Source organism: Brachycentrus maculatus, unplaced genomic scaffold (genome assembly GCF_059751285.1).
Source record: "Brachycentrus maculatus isolate JH-2025_06_01 unplaced genomic scaffold, ASM5975128v1 h1tg000315l, whole genome shotgun sequence".
Taxonomy (NCBI): domain Eukaryota; kingdom Metazoa; phylum Arthropoda; class Insecta; order Trichoptera; family Brachycentridae; genus Brachycentrus; species Brachycentrus maculatus.
The window spans coordinates 849,179-877,099 of NW_028281064.1; the positions used below are offsets into that span (position 1 = coordinate 849,179).

The 27,921-nt window shown below is 30.3% G+C and overlaps 1 protein-coding gene and 1 long non-coding RNA gene across 2 annotated transcripts in view; one reads left to right on the plus strand and one right to left on the minus strand.

Annotated features, from left to right (window-relative positions):
• Positions 1-10,144, minus strand: part of ths (thisbe) — a 150,820-nt gene extending 140,676 nt beyond the window's left edge. Inside the window, exon 1 of the mRNA XM_088268274.1 lies at positions 8,687-10,144. Within this exon, the coding sequence (XP_088124400.1) occupies positions 8,687-8,706 (20 nt within the window). The 5' untranslated portion in view covers positions 8,707-10,144. The remainder of the gene's footprint in view (positions 1-8,686) is intronic.
• The window catches only part of LOC148304460 (uncharacterized), a 364,266-nt gene that overhangs the window by 216,018 nt on the left and 120,327 nt on the right, over positions 1-27,921 (plus strand). The gene's annotated exons all lie outside the window — the stretch shown is intronic.

Sequence of the window (27,921 nt, forward strand, 5' to 3'; positions counted from 1 at the left end):
AAGAATGAACAAATGATCTTCGTTTCACCTTGAAGATGAGCATCTTTTGAGCATCTGAGCATTGAGAAGATGAGAAAATGAGCATCTGTCTTTATATTGAAGTGTCTTCATTTTTGAGGCAATTTTCATTCATTCATTCGTCCGCAAATTGCTAGTCCCGGTATTGTTTGAGCTGACAAAAACATAAATCCCACTTTCTCTCATTTCGTGAAATCCAACAAAGAATGATCACCGACCAACTGAGCATCGGATTCTGCCTGTAAAGTTTACATTTCTGAGCCAAGATTCGTTTTTATGGCCTGCTGTAAAACTGTAAAGTCTCGGCCATTCTTAATGCCTTTCGCAGGTAAGTTTATCCACGCGAAACGTGGGACCTTCGTACCTACCCACTTTGCGCAGCCTTAAAAAAGCTTGCTTAAAAACAAGTGAGCTTTTACTTATATTTTATTATTTATTCGAATTTAATGATTTATTTTTACCATAATATATTGAAAAAATACTTATTCATTGAAATTTAATGAATCAAGGTGGAAAACGTAGGCATATTTAGGATTAATCATAAAAATAATAAAACGTTAACAAAATACATTAACAGAAAAGTGAGTTGATGAAAAAAATTATACATTAAAAAAATACTATGCACACAATTATTCTAATGACAATATGATTTTATCAGATAAACCGTATCAGCTTCAAAGTGATTACTTCGCGTTGAAGATTTAAACCGTATTAATTAGAAAATATTCAGAATTGCTTAGAATAATCCAAGTGAGAACCTAACCTTACAACAAAATAAGTTTGACATTTATACAACTGGATTGTTTTTTTTTACAACTTATAGGTTTCAAAACATTAAAGAATTACTTTAATGTGCTTTTCTCTCTTTCAATCAGGAGCGCTTTTCTGTGATGTTAAACCGTGTTACATAACCATTTATTACCGACGTTATGGCAACTATTATAGGGATCAAATTCAGAAATTTTGTACTGAAGATTGCTCCTGTAATGGTAGCAGAAACGTTGCCAACAAGTGCCCACTAAAAACAGCTTAATATCTATACTGCAAAATAACGTGTAAAAAGTGTATCAAATATTATGTTATGAGCAATGATTTGCATTTTAAATTAAAAAATAGTTTTCGGGTATATATGTTTTTTTATCAAAAGGGTGAAAGTGCATTTAAAAAATATGTATGTATGCATGTGTACACACATGCATAGCCATTAAAATACCTATAAAAATATATAATTTTACGGAATTTTTAAGGAATGAGATAATATGTTTAATATTGTTCATTGAAAATATAATAGTTTATAACTTTTGATAACATATACAAAAATATCACAAATAATAGTGTTATTACTTTTTTTTATCATAAATTGAGTAATAATTTACGCAGTAAAATATAACAATTAACTGTATCTATGACGTGGGTAGAATTTCCTTTATTTTAAATGTAAATCAATTAAAAAATAAATATAAACAAACAGATACGATTCATAGATAGAACGTACTTTCCACATATGTTTAAAAAATATATATTTCTCGTAAGAAGTATGTGAAATCAACAATGCAAGCGTTACAAAAATATATATAACGATGATGGCTGTTTGATAAAGTAAATTGAAAACCTGTGTAGATCATCAATTTTATCATTGATTGAAATCAGAAATATACATATATGTATTTTTTTAATGTTATAATTCAAGAAGTTATGCCTCGCTATTGTTTTTTCACAATAAAAAGAAAGTATACTGTTTTTTTTAAAGTCATGTTTGATTACTTATCGCTACTCAAAGTTACAAATTGATTTACCGAAAATATGCGCATTAATTATATGTAAATTAAGAGATAGTATTGTTCACGTCTCAATAAATTTGAACTGTTATATCTTGATATTCGTCTTAGTGCATTTTTTCAGTGCTGTGGAGTCCAATAAAATAATTATTGAAAGGTGTTTATTTTGTTTTCAAAGTCAAGCATTGAATTGGATAACTGAAAGGAGTGATTAAAAATGGTATAAATTTGTAGGTAAGTAAGTTAAGTTGATAAATTTCCAATGAAGAATGTCTAATAAAAAATAATATTCTAAAAAAATAATGTATGGTTCAACTAGGTATAGTTAAAACTATCAAGAAAAGTTCTTTAACGTGATTTGGGTACAGCAAATGTATAACGAGAAATTGGCTTTAAAAAATTGCTTGGGAAACAGAGAATAAAAAACAGCAACAAAAAGTATAGGAAACTTCGAAATTATCTACGTACACTAATACAAACCTTCCTGTTATTGATCTTGTTTTAAATCAATTAATCACACAATATGAGGGAATTTATCCTTTTTGACTATTTTAAAAAGTAAATAGTTAAATATTTATATATATATATATATATATATATATATATATATATATATATATATATATATATATATATATATATATATATATATATATATATATATATATATATATATATATATATATATATATATATATATATATATATATATATATATATATTTACATATATGTGCATACTCGTATTTATTAAATTTATGAATGTATAAAATATCGAATGGATCATTTAAAAGGATTTACTTGTTTGAAAATGATGCAGAATTCATCGAAACAAATGCCATAATAAATTTTAAGAAAAAAATGGTATTTACCAAATAGAACATACATTAAAAATGGATAGATATTACCACAAAGTGACTGCCGATTCATTTAGTGAAAAAAAATAAAAGAATTTAAGTTTTAACTTAATCTTTATCAAAAGTGTAATGGTCTACGAGCGTTAGGCCTCGTCATCCATTTATCAGGATACGCGTGTATAGAACAACAGGCGAGCAAAGGGTTTCAAGATATGAATTAGAACCTTTTCGCTTAGTGAGTCCCTTTGAAAGGGTTTGTAATGGTGACACACATCGACAACTCGATAAATTTTCACTCGAGTAGGTGTTCATAGTCCACATTGATGATGCGGTATCCCGCTATCTTTTCAGGACTAATCGGGTGGAACGTGCCTTTGTTAATGCAGGGCATCAACCTTTTGCTCAATATTCAGGGAACCTGTGGCCTATCAATCACAATCCGATAGCGGCCGGCTCACATCAAAATCGTACCTTAATCGCAATCCAAACAAAGTTGCATCACTCGGGCTGCAGCGGGCTGTAGTAACGCTATCGATTCATCGATGTTTGGCGCCGGCTTAGGAAAAATGTCAATATTTGTGAATTGTTTTACGGTTACAGCGATGTAAGTGTGTCGCGCTTATTTGTGTTCGTGCGAAGTATCCCATACTAAAGGGTGTTTTTTAAAAAAAGTTTTGTTTTTAATCTGGCAAAATTGTTATTATTGAAGCTCATAATTTGACAGGTTACACTTTGAATGAGTTAAACAATTTATTTTCGACTATGAAACCGATATTTTTTTGAGAAGGGCACATATTATATAAAATACATGTTCATTATATGTATACAATATAATAAACATGAAATTTACGTCCGCCTCTGTAGTGTAATGGCCAGCACGCTCGGGTATCGTACTGGAGGTCCCTGGTTCGATTCCCAGGAAGGGGTGTTAAAAAAATATTAGTGATATTTTCACTGTAATATTTATTCAATATAACCCTGGACTGATACCTGAGGCGGAGTGCTGATCACCTTTCCTTCACGTGTTAACGATCAAAATAACACTGCGTTTGTATGATGTAGTGCCCTATGCACTGTCAGGTGCGGATAAGGGTTTGAAGTGAATATATAATATGGAAAGCGTGCAGATAATTTATTTACAACATTTTGAGTGTGTCCAAATACTTGTTCACCAAATCTGGATTATCTCCAATTACAGGAGTTATTTGTCCAGAATTTCATATTCTTCTTCATCTTATATGAGATGTCAAAAATAATATGAAAATAACTCCTTTAATTGGAGATAATCCAGATTTTGTAAACAAGTATTTGGACACACTCAAAATGTGGCAACATTGTTTCTATAGACTTTGAATTTGACAGTTGACAGTTGATTTGTACTCAGTATGTGCCATTTCACCATAAATAGACTGAATGACCATTATGAGCGTTGTAGGTTCGGCGAATGGGCCGAAAACAATATTCGGCTTGATCTTCATTTTAAACGCAAAATTTTGGTCACCGATGAGGCACATTTTTGGTTAAATGGCTAGGTCCATAAGCAGAATTGCCGAATTTGGAGTGGAAAAAACCCAAAAGCTTTTGTCGAGACCCCCTTACGTCCAAAGTCACTTTTTGGTGTGCTATATGGGCAGGTGGAATCATTGGCCCATATTTTTTTACAGACGATGCCGGCCAGAATGTTACCGTCCATGGAGAGAGCTACAGAACCATGATTACTGACTTCATCGTACCTCAGTTGAATGGCATTGAAATGACAGAGCTGTGGTTTCAACAAGATGGCGCAACATGCCACACGGCGATGCCACCGTCAATTTATTGCGGGAAATTTGAATTTGTGTACCTCTAAAATAAACACCCTATACCACGGCGAAACCACGAACTTTGATAAAACTTTATAAGTGTTTGGCGACAGGCGCCACTTAGTACTGGAATAAATACTTGCGCGAAAGGAGTTACGCTTCGTGTTTATGTGTTGTTTTCTTACTTTATTGATATTCTAACGCTATCTTAACGCTATCCTTCATATCATTAGCAATCGGCTATAGTTCCGTGTATGTTATGTACTTTGATGGGAGTAAAAACATGGCAATTGTAATAATACCACGGGTGACATATTTCAAATAGGTGCACCTTTGAAGCAAATCGTACAGTATTTTCATAATTTTTAAACAATTGTTTTTCAAACAACATGTTTTGTTTCATTATTACACATATGATTTGGTTAAAATAGAGAAGTCAGTACTCAAAATCCTGATTTAATTATAAATGAACAAAATAATTTTTCTGTTTTAAATATATTTTTTTAAATGTTTTAATTTTCATATTTTTTTGTATATCCTCTACGTTCTTATGGTCATCTTAGTGTCATATATATATTTTGTTTGTTTAGTAAAAATTCGCCACGGCCGTATAAATATAAAAATATGTTTAAAATAATTTTATTCTTTGAATTGATAAAATATCATTTTTTTATTTTAATTACGTGGACTTTTGATTTTATCACTAAATTATAATAATGGTTTCTAAAAAAAGATTCTACATATCTATTCAAAAGTGTTTTTGGGTTTCTAGCCATTGTTTAAAAAAATATTTTGACAGGATTAAGAAATAACCGGAATCCATGTCGTGAAAATTATTGATTTATTTATTGAAGTAACATCCTAAAGGAAGACACAAATACAATGGTTGGATAAAAAATATATATTTATGAAATCATAAAATGATGTGTTATAACTTGTCAGCATTTTTTTCATTAATTTTTTCCTAGACTTACTCTTTTATTATTACTATAATTTAATGAGAGGATTTTTTAGTCTTAAAATTTATCTGTATAATAAATTATATTTACAATTCTATTATTCATACATAATGTTTGTAAATACAATAGAATTCCCTCCCAAAACAATAGGAGTACGCTCTATTTAAGAGGTAACTCGTTATTTAAAAATACTGTTAAATTTACTAATGTATGTTACTAATTGTATTACCAACATACATAATATTAAATAATAAATGTAAGTCCGTCTCCATCACAAGAACTAAGTCTCTTTATTAGAGAGAAATGCGTTATTAATTTAAAGATGTAAAAGTAGAAATGTCTTGAAAATTAATTGAAATATTTAAAAAAAAAACATTGTAACCATATTAAACATCAATACAAATGAAAAATACATAATAAAAAATAAAATCTATAAATTTCCTACAAAAAAATAAAAAAATGACTGAAATAAAATTATGTCAAGAATGTTTATAAAACAAAAGTTTACACGAACAATTAACATTCCTCTAAGAAATATTCAGTATAAAGAGATTTTTTCAAACAAGCCGACGTGTGTTGTATATCTAATGGTTTTGCTCGAAAGGTGTTTATAAGATCGAAGATCGTTCCTTTCACAGAATCCACCCAAATTATAAACGTATTTATAATGACTGGACTTCACAAAGACTTTTGTATTGAAATATCGTTTTTTAAATAAGCTAATTTTGAAATGCCCAATCCACGCTGCAGGTAGGCCCTTGGAATGACATGCAATAATGATATATCACAATAGTTCCACAATAGCCCCACAATAGGCAAGGTGATTCCCTTTTGTTCGCTACCATCAACAATGATTTATATAACTTAATTTCGTTGCCTTTTTAATATGGAAATGGAATATTGATTTAATTTTCCTTGAGCGGTGTTACTTCTTCATGTTGAAAGTTTCGATTAACGATGGTTCACGCAGTGAACCGACATTTTCAAATTGAATATAATGTTTTAAAAATATACATATTTCTTAAGATAAAAATGTAAACTGCACAAATCATTGTTGTTTCGTGCTTATTAAAAAATAATATAGATATGTACTCGTATATGTTTACAACTTATTTAAACGTAATATCGACTGCCCCTAGATAAAGTTATTTTATCTCCATACTGTAGGTTGACTTAATTTTATTTTTGGAATTTGATTGAAATTCACACTCAGAATTACAAAAATAAGAAATTTGGGATGTCAGTTATTCGGCTATTTTCCATTTAGAAAAATACTTATTTTAGAAAACATACAGATATTTTATTATAACCTTACGATTTTTTTTAATGAAAATAAGAAAGTTATAATAATTTTGAATTGCTATAAGAATGAAAATATTATAAAACAATTTTTTTTGGATAATTTACATTTTCGTAAATTATTACATCAAGGGGTTATCTAAGATACATAATAATGATAATAAAAGAGAATAGATTTTCGATCTAAAAACATTTTAAAAAAATCTTTAAAATTCAAAAACGCATATGTTTTTGTTGTTGCTTTGGTTTGACAGTCAAAGTCGTCCATTTGTTACAACAATGCTGTATTCCTAAATTAACATTTATTATTAGAGAGGCGTTAGATGTTGTAATCTGTAATACAAAATATCATGGTAGTTGTGAAATTAAAGCTCTTTCGCGGAGAAATATAAAGAATATAACGATATGTAAATTTTTAAGTTAAAATTCACGTTATTACTGAAAGCTCGAAATGATAATAAATAAAACGTTATTTTTAATCATGCTTAGCAGCAAACATACGATATACAGATTTTTATATAACTCACCTAAAAGTCAGCTATCTAAAGGTTTTGTTTGACTTTTTTTTTCATTCTAATTATACAATACCTATATATAACATATTTAGACAGCTACGGTATAATCAACATATATATCAGACGGTCAATAGCTTTTATACCTTTCTTCTTCATTCTTTTCTGAATGTAATCATAGGATGAGTTACAGTTTTGTATAGAAAATAAATGTCGAATTATGCTGTTCGTGCTGTTCAAACCATTTAAACATATATTAAAAGAAATTCTGAAAAAAACATATTTTATTAATTTTCTCAAACGAATAAATTTGTTAACATTTTACACACAGTTAGTTAGTGTTCCCGAGAATCTTGATATTTTATTATATTGTTTGAAATAGACGTATGTTATATTATTAAATCACCTATTACGTATTTCAATAAACTTAAATTGAACATGTTAATTTATTATTCGTTATTGAAATACAAGTATATATTGCAATGTCTAGTTGATGCACCGAAAACTGATACCAATATGGAGTGATATTTGATATCGATTTGAGGGTCTTCACGAAATGTGTTTTGTCTTAGAAACATATCCATTTTACCTACACATGATATATTTATGCCTCATATATTGTTTTAAGTTTGCAAAGTTTTTACTGGTGTGTTTTAAAATAATGTCATACTGACTATTTGTATAATTTATCGGTTATTTCCTTGCACCTTTATAGTGTTCTTAAGATGATGCATACCGAAATTTTAAATATAAAATACTTGAATCGTTTTTGATTAATGTTTCGTGAATTTCTTTGGCAACAAGTATTATGTTTTTGAATATGTTAAAGTAGGATTTTCTAAAGGAGTTTTGAATAAAGGTAAACCAGTGTCAGCTTTTAAAATTGATTAAATCATTGATACTATCTATTGGCTATGCATACTTATTTACCTAGATGCGGATTAAAGTCCTTAATCACGCTTTTTATTGATGTATGCACACGTACATGCGCTCATAGATGTTATATTTTATGTAAACCGTATACCTACGCACATTCTAAAGCTTCTATGTATCATGTGTTTTAAATTCTGTTACGATGACATGTAAATTTTACATTCCCATGTTGTAGTTGAAGTAGTAGGTGTCTAGTTCTTATACCTATCAAAGCGTAGTGCATTGAATTAGGCTCTCACGGGACTACCTATAAGGTCTGCGAATGACATGAAGAGTCGAGGAAGACTTGTAATTTTCGAGTGGAGTGTCTTTTCTAATACTAAGATATATACAATATTTACAGCTGAAGAAACGGGGAAAATAATAACTAGAATCGAGTGTTTAAGAAAGTGCAGCTTGCCAGGCTGGCAGGTGTGGTGAGGAGGTATTATAGGGGACTTGCGGGAAGCGCACGGAACAGGGGCTGTCGCATTGCAGAATACAGCACTACCAGGCTGGCAGAGCGCACGAGGAGGTATGAGTGACTTACGTGTACAGATAGAGTAGCATCCAGTACTTCACGTGTGCGCCCGGAAGCCACGTAAAGTAGCGACCATTAAGCGCACGATGCACATAATATACAGAACAGCATCCACTCGCGCAGATCCTGGTGCCCCGCGACTGTGCATCCGTGCGACAGGGTAGCGGGCGGCTCGTGCGGTCTACGTGGATCCTTCAGCCCGCCGCTTCACGCCATCACGGACCGCCATTTTTTGCGTCAGTGCTATTGTTATATATCGGGTAGGTGCCTTTTGTTGTCCAGGGGTTGTCGCTTTATTCGGATCGGCGCGCGTCTGCCGGCGTTCAGAGTCGCACCGGGAAATTGCGGCGAACGCTCGCGGCGCAGAGATGAGATTGCACCGCACCCGACATCAGGACCAGGTAACTATTATGATGCGATTTACTGACGGACAATTTCTCTTCCGCGGAGAGCGCGAAAAGTCAACGCTCCGGGTCTGCTAATCGCGATCGCAGCCACCTTACGACGGCGACAAATCAAGGCATTTACATTAATTGATAGTTCACTTGTCCGAGTTACACCGAGCGATCGGTATCGACTGTAATTAACACTGGTTGTAATTTCTACCTTTATAAATGCAAGAGTAAACTGTGAGTTAGCTGACTGTACAGTTATGTACAGTTCTGAAAAATAAACTGTAAAATGTATATTAATTAAGCTTTTATGGATGTTTTTTTTAAATCAATCGATTCCGAAAAAGGAGTACTATTTCGAAAACGATATCGTTTTTTAAAAACAAATTCGATTTCGGAATCGACCGTACGCAAAACTAGTCATAAAACAAAATGTTAACTTTCAAAGGTAGCTCAGTATTCGAATTCGGGTTATCTTAATTCCAGCACTATACGTTGACTTTCAAAATCCACCTTCTTGAGTTATGGAAAAAAAATCATAAATTTTCACAACGGCACTTGGCACAAATCTACAAAACCAAATAATAAATACGAAGCACAAAAAATAAACACAGCACAAAAATCATTAAAAAAAGCACAAACAAAAAGTTTTCACTACAGAAATTGTCGAATCATATTTGCCATGCACGCGAAATGTGCAAAAGAAAACAGCAACAAAAATTACATTATGAACAATTTTTTTAGAAAATAAAAAATATTAAGCACAAAATTATAAACGTCACAATCGGGTAGTATGTAATGAAAGTTTGCGAAAAGTTCGTCAGGAATTCGTCGAAAATTCGCGCGGTTGTGAAATAACAGCAGCAAAAATTAGATACTGAACAATTTTTTTTTGTAAAATAAAAAAAATAAGCACAAATATAAAAACGTCACAATTGGGTGGGTAGTACGAAACGAAAGTTCGCGGAAAGTTCGTCTGGAATTCGTCGGAAATTCGCGCGGGATCGGACGCGGAAAGCGGCTAAGGAAATGCGGCGCGTTTGGTATGCAGTACCGCGAGATGTTCACCAGTCAGTTGCTAGGAGGCGACTGTTGGCGCTCGTCGGGCCCAGCGCCGGTAGGTGGCGCTGTTCGGCGCGCCGGGGCACCCCCGGAGGGGCGGGGGAGGGGGCCGGGGGGCAGGGTGCCAACCACCCCGATGGCGAAACGGCTACCCACTTTCAAAACACGGTAAGGAGGGTATACACGGTATATTGGCGAATTTCAGAAATCGACGACACTTTTTTTACCGGAGACAGATTTCAATCTTGGATTTTGGAATAGGCTTTATTTATTCAATTGAGGTTATTAGGTAACTCGGTATAACTAGCTAATTTTTTAACCACGGCACTTCAAGTTCAATAAAGATATAACTTATATAGATAGAGACAGCCAATAGCTGACAGTTATTATTGCAATGTGTATTTTCTTCATATAATTTTTTATAATTTTGTTTATTTCAATTAACTTTTTTATTTGTCGAATTGCTTGTATAAATCTTTATATATATATATATATATATATATATATATATATATATATATATATATATATATATATATATATATATATATATATATATATATATATATATATATATATATATATATATATATATATATATATATATATATATATATATATATATATATATATATATATATATATATATATACTGACAATGTTAAATGTTGAATATCACTTACCCTGTTATGCATGAGGATCGTCACTAATTTCGCACAGAATAATGATTCTTTAAAAAAACATGTTTTTTTCCTCCATAGTGCCTGCGATTATTTGCGGCTACAATGCCATACTTACATTACTATTGTAGTTACAGAATACTATAATAAGAGGTAATTTGTCCCGCGATGACAGGCATATTTGGGTGAAAATATTTTTATGCCATCAGAAAAAGTGGCCCTGACTTTCAAAGGGTTAAAATATTGCAGGCACATAAGGGTTGTCAGATATTTTAAAAACTTATTTTTTAAATTAACTTGTTGTGTGGTGACATGTGTGTTTGTGTGTGTGTGTGTGTGTGTGTGTGTGTGAATGTGTTTATAGATTGTTGTAAAAAAAGGAATAATTTTGTCAATAAATAAATGAAATATTGAAATATATTTATGTATCTAACGTTTGTACAATGATATATATTTGCACAATAAAGTTAGCTGTAAAGTTTAAAATTAAAAGGTTTAGATTGAAATTTGATAAAAGTTTATTTTTAACTCGTGAATATTTCAGAATTACCATACACTCTTTACTGTCAAAACAAAAAAAAACACACATATTTGTCTTACATAATTCGTTTTAAAAAGTTTTAAATTCAATATTGTATATATGCTCATACATGACACCAATATTACTTAAATAATAATACACCAAACAAAAATTTGGACACAAAAGTAAATATTTATAATTTCAAAGTAAACAATACTGATAACGGTTTTCTTCTGTCGTCATTCTGTGATAAAAAAGTGTAAATTGGATTATATTTTACGGAAAGAAATTTAGTATCGGTTACATGGTTCGTTACCATGTTCCATGAAAATTTCTGATTGGGATAAGAAAAGAACTTTTATAATATTTGTAGGTGCGAGGTAAACACTCAATCTAAATTGTCAATTTTTCAGGTGCGAAAAATTAGTTACTTTAGAAAATATCCTTTCCAGTTATTAGGTAGTATGTCAACATAAATTATTGAATACAATATTCTTATTTTTTATTTGCAATACGGAAGATGTATTTATTAATAATAGGTATTTAAACTTGAGTTGAAGCATATCTATCCTTTTTATACGATTGAATATAGATTATATCTACAGGTCCGAGGTAAACAATTGTATATCCAAAACATGGACTATTAGGTCTCATTTTTGTTGTTGTTGAGGAAATAAACGTAATATTGCTCAGGTTTGGATTATTATATTCATATTTTAGATGTTTTGACTTGAGATGAAACATCTATAGATTTTTATACGAAAGAAGATGGTCTAAGTCTAAGCATCCCAGGGTTTATGACTTTAGAATTTATCTGGCATAAGTGATCACTGTATACACGTGTGTAACATTACACAAGTGCATAGAATGATCATTCAAGCCACCCAAATGTTAGGTCAACATTATGTTTATTTCCTTTTATAGCAATATTATGTTTACTTCCATAAGAAAAATAATTGATTGTCTCTTCTGAATATTTCACATTTTGGATATACGATTGTTTACCTCGTACCTGTAGATATTATCACCATGTTCTGTTATTTTGTCAATTTGATCAATAACATCCTGATCGTTCTGCAGTTTATTTTATCAATTTTTGAGTGATTTTGATAAAATCTTCAATATGAATCTCAAAGTTCAAAGAAAGAAGTAGATTGATTTTTATCAATTTAAAGATTTATATAGAAATCCACCAACCAATACTGTACACGTTTTGATACCAAGGTAATTACAACAGATTTCTAATAATTAAGTTGAATTCACTTGTAGTACAAAATCTTCCATTGCACTGATAATTATGCGAGTAATTTATTTGTTAATTAACTAAATATCTCCATACTAATTAGCTTAGGTATTTGTCACAAAGTAAAGATCATAAAACGTTGTTATATAAACCGAGTAATGATGTCTTCACCTATGCCATGGATGAAAATGAAATCTAGTTATAGGCAAGTCGCTACGTACCTAATGTTAATAATTTCTTATGCTTACATATACATATAAATAAAAAAAATTAATGCAATATAAATGTTCAATAATGGCCAGAATTTTGAACGTTACAATGTGTGTAAAGTGATCATTTAAGCCAGCCTAATGCCAGATCTTAATCTCATTGAATAAATGCCTTAGAACGCTCAGATTTCCATCTTTCCTTTTTATTTATTTATTTATTTTTAGTCTAAGAGTTGCGTTTAATATAAAAATGTAGAAAATCTTATGCAGAGTCAGGGCAAAGGAACATTTAAACGAATGTAGTTAAATTAAAACGTTTCATTAAAAAAATCACAAAAAAACCACCAAATATATTGTACAGTAATCCTTACTAAACCTAACATTACCCGGCTAGTGTTGGATAGTCCTAGATATACACGATATAACTGCAAATAATTTTTTTTTGTCAGTTTTCGAACATTGCCCAACAGCATTGGGTAATGCTAAGTTCGCCCGGATAAACCTAGGTTTACTCCATATTCTATCTTTAACTGTAAAATATATATTTTCAATTTTAGGATAAAGATTTTTACTGAAATCAACGTTTTTCGACCTAGATTATAAAAAGGGAGATGAAATATAATTGTTTTGTTGTATTTTTAAAAATTAAAAAAGCTGAATATTAAATGTTGTGAAAGTTTTGTTTCCACCGTTTTAAGCTTATTATTAAAAATAGGCATAATTTAAGATGGAGCCTAATATAACAGACTTCCATTCCTTAAAATCTCTATATAATACCCTCTCCCCAACGATAACAAATGAAAAAAAAATCCATTTTTACTTAACGTGATTTCGAATGTAGGTACCAATACGACGCGCGACGACTGGACTATAATGCAACGTGACCCATCTATGAATGAGTATATGTACATGTAATGTATGCAAATTTAGATGACACATTAAAATTAATCCGCTTCAAGTATTGTACGTGATTTATGTGTAGGTTTACATGTTTAAATATTCAAATAAATAAAAAACGGAAATAAATTTTACAAATTGAAATTGGGCGACCTTGTAATAGCTGGAAAATTTGTCTGTTATTAAATTTGTGATCATTATAATATGTTCTTGTGCATCCAAAACAACAGGATTCAAACTATTTATACCAGCTTAAATCTAATATATTTACTAAACTAAATTTAAACATTTCATTAATTGATTCGTTAATATCCATCCAAGTTGTAAATGGTAAATATTATTTTTTCTTAAAATCCAGTGTGACACGTATTCCGATGCATTTCGCATCACACATATAGCAACAAAAACGTAGAAATCCTAAAAATTAATAATATTACGAAATGTTATAAAATGAGCCCATAATTAAAAAAATGGCCATAACTTAAGCATCGCCTTTATTGTCTATGTTTCCACTCATAAAACAGTTCTTACCCCCATTTCATCTTTTAACGTACAAGGACATAACTCTAAAATTTAGAATTAGCTTCACATACGGTTTTTAAAAATGATACAGAATGCATCGAAATACGTATTAAGTAGGGGAGAGTGCCCATGGATGGGACGTTTTTGATTTTGCCTCTCTAGTTCTTCTCTGTAAAATAAATCACAAAAAGTAAACGTGGTTTCTCTTTATTCAATCTTTTAGCTACAAAAATGCAATACTTTGTTTTCTAAAAAAAATAACCTAACTGCCTGAAAAATCGATTTCAAATAATGTCCTAAAATGTCCCATTCATAAACACCCTCCCATGAGAGGGACACCAGTATACCATGAATGGGACATTAATTAAAATGCTAGATTGATGGAATAATTATATTTTAAAACAAAAATCATTTGTAGACACTTTCGTATAATACGTAGACACATGTAAAAGAAATTTTATTAAACATTTTCGCAACATTTTTGGCAAAAAAAGTTCAGATATCTTAATATTCCACAATTTTCATGGGCCACGAAATTTACATTTAAGCCATTGCATAAAACTATATTGATATTCTCCTTCACATATGTAGCACTTATTATCCTCATTTCCTTTTGTTTTTGTCAGTGATACACCTTCTATTTCAACTGATTTATCTGAACTGATCTCTGTCATCACTCATTGAAATATTTTGTTGAAAACTGAGTTTTTTTTAAAACTCTTTTAGCGTTAGGCTTATTTTTTGGTCTATCTGTAGGTTTTCATTTTCCATTCTTCAATAATTGTATTTTCAAAAACTTGTCCTTTTCTGAAGTGTCAGATATTATACTTGATTTCCCCTTACTGATTTATTTCTGTACTGTAGAACATATTCTTCCAGCTGAATTTAAATACGTGGAAAGTATTTCTTCTCACTTCAGACTAAACTGACTAATTAAAAAAACTAACTTACGATCACGCCACTTCCCCGCAGGGATAGGTAGAAAGAATAGAACGCCACACCACTCTGTCTTTGCAAACATTCATTTCGCATCTTCCACGTTCATGCATCTCCTCATACATACTCGCCGATTGTTACGTCTCCTAACCTGACCACTTTCAACTATTTGGCTTACCTGATCGTGCCATGTTTTTCTCGGTCTTCCTCTGTTCCTTTTTCCAATAACATTCGCCTAGTAAATTTGTTTAACCGTTTTATCCTCACTCATTCGTTCTACATGTTCAAACCATCTTAACACATTTTTTTAAATTTTATCGATTATGCTTATCTCAGCTTTGCATTCCTTCCTTATTTCACTATTCGAACATCTATCATACATCGTTTGTCGCACATTCTTCTGAGAGATCGCATTTCGACTGCATTCAGTCTACTTTCATCCTTATTTTGCCAACTCCATGTTTCACTTCTATACATTAGAGTTAGAACCAGGACTCCGTTATGCACTGCCAGTTTAGCTTCCGCTGATAGGCGCTTTTATTTCCTATCAGCCTTTACTTGTTTGACATGTCTATAAAGAGAAGATTTTCCTATTGCATATGTCTTTGCAACCGACCTAATATTTTGCTTTTATTTAAAACCTTTTCTACAGCAGCTTCAATTAGAACGTTGGTGATTGATGGTTGGTGAACTATGGCGTGTTTTTAGCATTATAACCTAAAAACAATATAATGTTTACAATGCGTGTAATACAAACGAGTACAAACGATTTTTAATATAAATTAAAAGTATTCGCCATGAATGGGACAATTTTCCCTTGAGTGGGACCGTCCCATTCATGATCACTGCGCGCGTCCCATTCAAGGAAATGCGTGATTGTTACAAAAATAGATAAATCGATACATTTATACTAAAGTAAATTTGATGAAACGTACTTTATAATATCCTGAGAGAACCAACTTAAATAATTGTATATATCAATTGCAGCACTTATCAAAACCTATATGTACAAACAAAATCAAATTGCAGTATATAATTTACTTTTTGACGCAAAAAAATTGTAACACGTCTTACTCGCTTCACTGTCAGTCGAGAACTGAGGTTTAAGGATTAATCTGTCTTATATTGTAGCGTTCATGTTAAGTAATTTTTAATTTTTTTTTGTAACAATAGTTTGGGCTGGAGGACGATTGTCCCATTCATCCTCTGTCCCACTCATGGGCACTCTCCCCTACATAAGATTTTAAGAAATAGTGGTATTTACCAAGTAAAGCAAAAAAAAATAATTAACTATCTGACCCAACACGCCGCTTCATAGGTAAAGAAAATAGAACGCCACACCAATATGTCTTTGCAAACATGTTTTTAGATCTCTTTTATACATTTAAATGTTTTATTAATAGGCTTAAATTTAGTAAATTTGAAACACAAGATGGGTAATACAATATAAGTAGATACATCGAGGTTATCATGTATTTAAAAAAAGTAAATATCATTTAACCATTTGAAATAAAAATTTTGTAATATTGAATTTAATATGTGCACAAAAAACAAAAGCTTGTTTCAACAATGGCAATCAAAGGCTTCGTTTCAATTAAATAAATTCTATTAAGCGCGTGTAGAGTACATAGCTTAATCGGATTACATCAAAGCTAGTTATAAAATGATATATCTACAGAGCTTTTAAGAGTTGAAATATAATATTGTATTTTTGTTCTGCAAACCAAATACGCAATGAAAAAACCATGAATTTTTTTATTCAACCTACCGCGATCTGTTTTACATATCAATTCACACTTCTGTGTAGCGGGATTGAAAAGGTCACGCTAGCATGATTTGTGATAACGCCCTTAACACCTCAGACAAATGATATATTCCCTTTATGTACATATAAACAAGTTTATAAGCCCTTTCATGCTATGGGGTACGTAGGGTGATATCCGGAAGCTTGGGTGGTGTTAACAGCCATTAATAATAGTAGTATGCAAAGTGATCCAACTCACAATAAGTTTATTGCGCTTGTATTATAATGTAAAGGATATGAATATATGTATAATATAAAATATACCTATATGCATAGAATGTTTATAATGTTCATTTATGACGTATGATGCAAAACGATGTACGATAGATGTTCGAATGGTGAAAATAGGAAAAAAATTAAGAAAAGTGTGTTGAAATGGTTTGGACATGTGGAACGAATGTATAAAGTGAATGTAGTTAGAAGTAATCATGAGTAGTAGAACAAAATAACAACTATGTGATATTTTCCACATTCTTTTTATTTGACTAGCAACCGGGTTTCGTCGTAACCGACATCATTAGACTGGTGTGAGGCTAGACAAAATTCTATGTTATATACACAACAAAGCAGGAGTTGAAAACCATGATTGTATATATTTTTTATAACAAAATCAATTTAAATTGAATGAGTTTAAGTATTGTATTATATAATAATTACATGTTATAGTTAAGGGATGATTCGACATAATAATATGTTAGGAATGGATTTTGTATGTAAATTTACATATATATATATATATATATATATATATATATATATATATATATATATATATATATATATATATATATATATATATATATATATATATATATATATATATTATATATATAAATATATATATATATATATATATATATATATATATATATATATATATATATATATATATATATATATATATATAAATACATATATATATATATATATATATATATATATATATATATATATATATATATATATATATATATATATATATATATATATATATATATATATATATATATATATATATATATATATATTCTTATAATTCTTGAAATCTTGGTTGAGGACCTCAACTCCTGCCTTATTGTTCACACCAGTCTGATGATGTCGGTTACGAAGAAACCCGGTTGCTGGTCAAATTAAATTTATGTGGAAAAAAATACATATGTAGTGGTTATTTTATTACATAAAATTCAGTTCCACCAAGAAATATCATAACAAAACTTATAACATGAGTAGTAGATGTATTAATGTGGAAGAGGCGAATAATTTTGGCAAACATAGTGGTACAGCGTTTTATTCTCTCTGCCTAAACTTGCGGAAAGTGGCGTGATGGTCAGTTTTATTTAGTTGTAAAAATGAGCCGAGGAAGACCGAGAAAAACTTGGCATATTCTGGTATGTCAAATACTTGAAAGCGGTTGGGTCAGGAGTCGAAGTAATCAGCCGGATTGTTTGATGGGATGCAAGTATGTAGAAGAGGCGAAGATTTTTTTTGTAGACATAGTAAGGTCAAATGAACATGACTTATTCTACTTCTGAGAAAATAATTAAATAGTATGACCTGCTTACTTGACCTATCCAAAGTCTCGTATGGGTAATACTTGGAAAGCAAAGGGGTGAAAATAATATGATGTATTTTTTAAAATCATAGGTTTTTGTAGCATAAAACCTCGAGAGTCGAGATCGATAGATCTTGAGAAACTTTACCCATCTTAGCCTGACATAATTTTTATAGGGAACGATAAATACTGATTGAGTAACAATATTACTCAATAAAAATTTAAAAAAAAATAGATGAAGCAGAATATTGAAGTCAGGGTATTTACTGTCATAGGCGGTGTGAGAGGTCATAAGCCCAGTAAATACCCAGACTTTTGTATTCATCTTCTTTATTTTGGGATGTATAAAAAATGTAAAAATATCTCCTTACTGGAGATAATCCAGATTTGTGAACAAATATTTGGAGACATTTAATATGAAAATAACAATGATAATTTGAATGATAATATTACTTTAGGAAAATTTGTATAGCGCCATTTTCGTTAAATACTACCTCAAATAAGGGCGCTTAGCTGCGATTTAATTGTGTAAACTGAGATTGTAGAAATGATTCAGCAGACATATGGATTTTCAGTTTTTTTCTAAAGACCTCTTTTTTACTATTTCTGACTACAGAAGAGCTTTACACGCCATTCGTCCTGCAACAGCAAAGACACTCTCTTCAAATTTAGTACGCTGCCTGCGAGCTGGTAAGATCACTTTGCCTTTAGCAGTTGCTATAGCCGATCGATGCTTGAGATATCTATCAACCAATTCGTCTGGAATATATAGTTTTTTTGGAAACTCTGGAGCCATATTTTATATTGATTTATTTATGAGTAGACAGAGTTTATACTAAAAACTTTCGGTAAAGCGCAACCAGTGCAGTTAGGAAGTAGTGGGGTGATGTGACTGAATTTAGAAATTCCAAAAATTAGTCTCTGCTGCGTTTAACACTGATTACAGTCGAGTCATTTTACTGTTTAGTTTTAGTTTATAAGTAATGTGTTAGTATAGTTAAATGTATAAACAAGATTTACTTATTTACTTTTTTTTTTACAAAAATGTTAATATTATTAGTATATAACTACTCATCGAGATTTATATGTATACCGGTTTCGAGACGTGCCCGTTTCTTCATCAGGACAATCACTACCACAGCATGCAAAGAATACCACCCTTCACCACCATAGCACCATTTTCACACTCAAAACTGCACAAAATGTCTAACACATGCGATTTTTGGTCGACCCGAAGACCAACATACACTAAAGGTTTCAGCAACAGACATGCGTTACGAGCCGAGGTTAAACATGCACTAGGTTATATACTAATATTATTAATATTTTTGTAAAAAAATAAATAAGTAAAAATGACTAACCACAATGTAAATGCTTCAAATATGAATGATATTGAGAATAAGCTATATTTGATTAGATTATTAAAAGAAGATTTGTTGAATTAATTACGTGCATAAATATCCTCTTTGTCTTGTCCCTGACAAGTTGCTTTTTGATCTACGTGCGAGTTATCTTTTCACTAACCAAATTAAACCATGACTGATACTTCTTCTCTATTCTAAGGTTTCATTGTTATTAATCGTCCAAGGCTTTTCCTCTTTCCTTTGAATCGCTTATTAGATTTTTTCCATTATTTGGTCCAGAACTATGAGCTCCTTCCGCATGTAATTTGTTCCACAACTATGTGCGTAAAAAACAAGGACTTAATTTTGTAAAACTTTTTCTGACGATGTTGTAAAGATAGCGTTCTCTTAGGGGAGCGATACTTAAGAAAAATTCAGGGATTGTTGATACTTTTAGACTACTGTCATATATTTTTGTTCAACAACTTTTTTTGGTGGTTTAAAGTTTTTTGATTAAGTAAAAAAGGGATATTCTGATATTTAGTCTCTATTTGTATTAAAACATTCTGAAGTCTACCATATGTATACCTATATATCGCTTACTCCTTTCAAGAACGTCATAAATAAATAAAAAACTAGATTTTTTAGGAGAACGTTTTTGAAGTTTGAAAATAAAACACAATGTTTTAAAAATTAAGCCACTTACTCAACTTTTTACTGTGCAACAGATCTTTTAAGGTAAAACCTGAAGGTTTTTTTCTCCGTTTGAAACATATTCAATACATTTGAAAAAATAATTAAAAAATACCTTTATCTTCAAAATGCAAAACAACATTTTCTACCCTGTAGCGGGTAAATATTAAGTTAAAAATATGTCTCTTTTGCTGGGATATGGTACATTTTTTGGGCATTCCGAAAACATGCACAACTGAAAATTGACGATTTTTGATTAATGGCGTTCTTGAAAGGAGTGAGCGCTATATATACATACATATATATATATATATATATATTTATATATATATATATATATATATATATATATATATATATATATATATATATATATATATATATATTATATATATATATATATATATATATATATATATATATATATATATATATATATATATATATATATATATACATATATATATAAATATATATATATATATATATATATATATATATATATATATATATATATATATATATATATATATATATATGTATATATATATATATAAATATATATATATATATATATATATATATATATATATATATATATATATATATATATATATATATATATATATATATATATGTGTATATATATATATATATATATATATATATATATATATATATATATATATATATATATATATATATATATATATATATATATATATATTTATATATATATATATATATATATATATATATATTATATATATATATATATATATATATATATATATATATATATATATGTGTATATATATATATATATATATATATATATATATATATATATATATATATATATATATATATATATATATATATATATATATATATATATATATATATATATATATATATATATATATATATATATATATATATATATATATATATATATATATAATATACATATATAGCCAAATAGTCCAAAACTTAGAGGAGTTGTTTGAAATATAATTTAATTAAAGAAATATTGATCGTGTGATTCAATAAAAGAAATGCTGAGAACAAAATGTAGTATGTGTAAAAAAAATGTAAAGGTCGCATTGATGTTGATATACCATATAATATTCCTACTGCATACTATTTCGGACAAATTGAGATTTTTTATAATTTGACATCCACAAATTGTATTTTATGTTCCCCCCCAGCAAATGATGTTTTCGGTTTTTACGTATAACACGATAACTAGTTGTGTTAACTAATCATGTTATCAATATTTTCTTCAATTTCAAAACACTTTAAAGATTACCAAGTACGTAGCAACTAGGATTAACTAGTGTTAAAACATTTATAGAGTATTGTTACATAATACCTAAATCTATCCTGTTATAGAATAATGTATTTTTAGGAAAAGATACCAATGCACCATAGTTTATCTTCTTCTTCTAACTCTTATCCGCATCCAATGGTGCATAGGGCACTGCATTGAATTAGCGCAGTGTAATCTTGATCGTTACTTACATGAAGGCAAGGTGATAACTCCTGCGGTTCAGGGGCCAATCCAGGGTAGTATTAATTTATTTGTATTTTTTATTTGTTCGGAAATTGTACAGCTTTACAAATAAAAAAAATATATACTAAACAATAGTTACATTAACAATAATAAACATTACATTACAATAACAAAAATAGTTACGTAAAAAAAAGCCAATTGAACAATTCCACATATATGTTGTAATAACTATTAAAAAACATTAAATAAACATTAGAGTGTAAAATCACTAACGTTTATAGCAAGATAAAAAAATTGACACGCTTATAAAATACTGGAAAAAGATCATATTTTTTTCTGATATGAATGGTTTGATATAATTTCAAGGATTAATTTTTATTTTCAAAATGAAATCTGTGGCGAAATCTGCGTCATAAATAACTACTGAACAAGGACAGTAATAGAGACGGACCGTGCGCAGTCGCATCTGTCCATAACAATGCCAAACCACGTGCTCGCCGGAACAAAAGTTAATTCTGTCGGGGGCATAAATTACCTGAAAAGGTGACAGTCAATTGGATCTCTTAATAGAAGAAATTATTAGGTCTCGGGTAACACAAAGACGAAGAAATGATAAATATACAAGAGACAGCATTTTTCGGATGAAAGGTCTTCCAAATTCCAATACAAGGATCTTATTATTTTTCTAGTGTTATAAATTGCGTTATTTCCGTATTTAGTTAGATCAGGAACATACAGGAGTAAAAATAGTTCAAATTTTGGCATTTACCAAGTACAAATATTTTTTTATTATTTAAATTTTACTTAGTAAATATTACTATTTTAATAAATCTATTCTGACACGTGTTATTGAATAAAACATTTAGTTTTAGTCTGTATAAAATACCATTTTGACATCACGGTAAAAGAAAAACGAAAAATATCGTAAGAAAATCATGTTATTGAATAAAATATTTAGTTTTATTCTTTTAAAATTACCATTTTGACCTCAGGTCAAAAAAAAACGAAAAATGCTGTAAGAAAATCACGATTGTAAATAAATACAAGAAGCATCTACGTAATGACGTATCATATAAATCAATGGTTGTTACCATGAAATATTATATTGAGAATAATACGTTTGAATCAAGTTAATGTTCAATTTTTTTTTTTTTTAATAGTAATAAGAACTGTCGGTGTAATTTTCAATTACCCTGAATTATTGACATGTTTTTTATACGAAAATTACAATTAGATATAATAAATGTAAATTAGTAGTCTAAGTTATCAAACATTTAATCATCAAATTAAGTGATCAAGACATTAAGTTATCAATCCAAAACGACATCAAACGATTTTTAAAATTCAAACACGGGACAATAGTATATCGACGTCATATAAAATATGTATTTATGACCGCGTGAATGTGAAGGTACATATATGATTAGGATATGTTAAAGTTTAGGTACTATTAAATTTGACGTAAAAAATTAAATATCTATATCAAATTCATTCATTCATTCAAACCCTTATCCGCACCTCAATGGTGCATAAGGCACTGCGTCACATAAACGCAGTGTTATTTTGATCGTAAACCCATGAAGGAAAGGTGATCAGCCCTCCGCTTCAGGTACCAGTCCAGGATAATATTGAATAAATATTATGTAGATTGAAAAGATCACACATATTTATTTGACCCCCTGGGAATCGAACACGGGACACCCAGAACGGTAGCCGAGCCTGCTGACCACTACTACACTACGGAGGTAGACGAAAAATATATATAAAAAGCTTAATTAAAAAATATTATAACTTGAGTTTGAATTTGATTAAATGACATGAAATTGATGCATTTTTATGATAGTCTATTTGACATCTTAAAGTAAATTACTTATATAGAAGGTTACTTGGGCTGGTTTTGTTTTGAGGTTCGTGGCGGTCTTAAAGTGAGACATTTCCGGCCAATACCATTCAGGTCGGTCGTACAATGCACACCGCTATATTACTCAGAAAGACATATACAAATAATACACTATGCGAGTTTTGAAAGGGCCACGATGCGGTCAGATTCACCCTCTTTATTTTGAGTTATAAAGAATATTCGGACAAATTATTATTTTGCACAATGCGTAGGAATTTTCGCCAATATTGAATCTGAGCAAAAAGAAAATATTTGTTAGGTTCCCGTGTTCAACAAAAACGAATGGGGATCATTGACGTGGACCACCAAATAAAAATATTACTGGGTGTTTCAAGCTTCGATGTGGGAACTAATATTTTACTCAATCTATAACTGGGCCATTCCATGTCTTCTGATATCCATTTTAGTTCACATTATAAGTCCGTCGTAAAAATATTGTAATATTAACATTTTATTGCCTCCGAAGTGTAATGGTCAGCACGCTCGGCTACAGACTGGAGGTCTCGGGATCAATTACCAGAGGGGAGTCAAATAACTAAAAGTGATTTTTTTCTATCTAATATTTATACAATTACACTGGACTGGTGCCTAAAGTGGAGGGCTGATCACCTTTCCCATTTTTAATGATGAGCCACTTAGGCTCACAAATATGGTATGAAATTGAAGTATTTTTGTAAATAATAAAAACGCAGATGTTTCTTTTAATTTTTTTACAGTAATTTTTTTTATATGAATAATTTGAAACACGGTTACTGACGCAAATAAGTAAAAACAAAAACTATTTGGAATTACATCGATCGAGTAACCAAATGTACACATGTCGTTTAAACGACAGTTGCAGAAGAAAAATGGCAATTGCAACTATCAATATTTTTTTGGCATAAACTACTTTTTTTTGCCCAAGGCCACATCTTTCAAATGAAGGCAAACATTTCGCAAACGGTATTTAATAATGATGTTAAGTGCCTCAAAATACATATGACATAACATAACATAGTAGTACTTGGTGCTAATTTGGTAAGTTAGCTTTCATGATTAAAATAGATAAATTTCCTTTTTTTCCTCTTATCCTTCTCCTTGGTGTAGGCGTTGTGGCCTTTTTTAAGGACTAGCCTATTTCGATGTCGATAAAATACTCTTATTACAAATTAATATTAAAAAGTGGCAGAAGATTTTTTTAGAGATATCCGCTGCCATTTAAATGTTGTCTTTTACTGGAATGACCCAGCCATAGATTCTAGAAAAGTAAGTTTCAATTTTATTTTTTTGAATTGTCCAAGTGACTGAAATCTAGGTACCGCTTATGCAATACCGCATGTCATGTTTCTACTAAGGCGTCATTCAACTTTATAAATTTTATAGCCTACTATTTAATTTTTATTTTGTTTTATTCCTACTTGTGAGTGGATTTAATCTTTATGTTTAAAATTTCGATAATTTCATGCAATTCATAAGTGAAAATTAAAGACGAACAAATACGGGTTTAAGATTAATAATGGGACCCTGGAGGTAAAATACACTCATCAAAGATGAAGAAGAATATGGAAGTCTAGGCATTTACGGGGCTGACGACCGTCATAGGCTGGTTTAAGTGATCACTTTACACACGTGTAACATTCACCAATTCTACCGGTTATCAACAACCACACTACACAAATTCTTAGAAGTTCTTTCTATATAAACCAATTTTGAAACATTATTCTTGAATCACTAGAACTTCACTAGAGACATCTATTGGTGAGATGAAAATAAGATTTTTACTGAGCAGAAACTCTTTTATTAGTATGTGAGGTCCGAGTCCTGGATTATAATCACACACATGAGAAACGCCAGAAAATATCATTATAATTTTTATTATTTAACCTTATAATTTGACCAGATAATTTATTTACAATTTATTTTATAATTGGAGATAATTCAGATTTTGTGAACAAGTATTTAGACGCACTCAAAATGTTGTAAAATACGCTGTGTTCATTTTTACGAATGTTTTACAAACAAAATTAAAAATAAATCAATAAAAAAATCATTTGGTTATGACAGATTTATTTAAAACCAAAAAAAAATCTCACCATATCAGAGGTTACAATAACGAGTTATACCTGTCCAAAACATTGATTTATTTAGTTTCTTATGGGTGTTAGGTGTTGTGATATTTCTTTTCTGAATGGACTTTAATATTTATTTATCAGTCGCATTAACATAGTAAATATTTTTTCAATTTCTGGCGCCTCCTCGGGTCCGCACTCAAAACACTAAGGAGGCTACGACGATCCATTCGAGGCATTGGTCATTTGTAAAAAAGGACACGGGTTGAAACGGCAAAGTCATCTCGATCTTTGTGGATGACGAATGTCTTTTAAGGCGACATTTTGCTTCACGAAATATTGTGAGATTTGCGGTGCAGAGTCGGAACAACACAGGAATGTCGAAAAACAATGTTTTGTTTAGCAAATGCAAATAATGAAGGAGGAAATTCACACACCCACCTACACAGACCGGTACAGCAGCAAACTAAATAGGCTTCATACACCCTTTTCATTAGGCGACAAAGAAAATTGTCCAACATACAATAAATGCCAAAGTCAAAGACTGTACTGGAATTCAGACAAGACCACTACTTGAATTTTTTGAAAAAGTTCTTACGCTTTCTTTAGTAGTGGCGTTATCCAGGACGCGGGATAACAAGGCGAGTCTATATGTACCCAAGCACTTAGCACATTTTACTAAAAATCATTGCAAATGCACCGCAGTATTCAGGCAACGCTTGACTTAAAACAATGCCCAGTTATACAAGTGATTACCAATGGGTATTCGAAAATATAAACCTAACATTCACACTTGGCGCCCGCTCTTAAACGCACTTCAAGTTCAATAAAGAACTAACTTACATATTTTTATTTATTAATAAACTCCATAGAAAACATTTTTAACCTAACCTAACCTAACCTAACATTTACACTTGGCGCCCGCTCTTAAACGCACTTCAAATTCAATATAGAACTAACTTACATATTTTTATTTATTAATTAACACCATAAAAGATATTTTTAATAAGTGATTTTCTTAGTAATTACTATTTCTTAAAATATATTGTGGCACGTCTTTCGATGCGTTCTGCATCACTTGCAAATAGATTTCAATATATAATGGTATTTACTAATTCAATGTTGTAAAATTAATCCATTTTTAATTTAAATTAAAAATGGATAGATTTTACCACAAAGTGACTGGCACATCAATTAATGAAATTATAAATAAAACACCTGTTTTTTACCACATCGTATTATATTTTTACGACGAGTTTCGGAAGCTACAGATACTTCTATCTACGGGTTCAAATATAAGCTGTATAAGTATATAAACAACACTATATTTTTTCACCCTTACGTTATGTAATATCTTAGGGAAATAACAAAATTTATAATATTGTTATTTCTCTAAAAGCCTTTAAAATGTATTTTGAAGCTTATTTTTGGGAAACAAAACAGTTTGATTTGAAAACTGTTGAAAGGTTTATCGGTTTCGATTATAACCGGTATGTAAGCCCTAGTTTAAACCGATCAATAGAGGTTATTAGATTTTCTATATAAGTTCAGAAAATCATTATTTTGAACATTTTAATAAGGTATTCCGAAATTTCATGAAGTGGAGATATCTCGATAGAATACTAAGGCAAAGATTATTTAGTAGACCATAGTTTTACAAACATATAATTAATAATATAATAAATAATAAAACCCTTATCCCCACCCCAGTGGTGCATAGGGCACTGCGTCATATAAACGCAGTGTTATCTTGATCGTTTACACATGAAGGAAAGGTGATCAGCCTTCCGCTTCAGGTACCAGTCCAGGGTAATATTGAATAAATATGACAGTGAAAAAATCACTTATATTTATTTTACCCCCCTTGGGAATCGAACCCGGGACCTCCAGAACGGTAGCCGAGCGTGCTGACCATTACACTACGGAG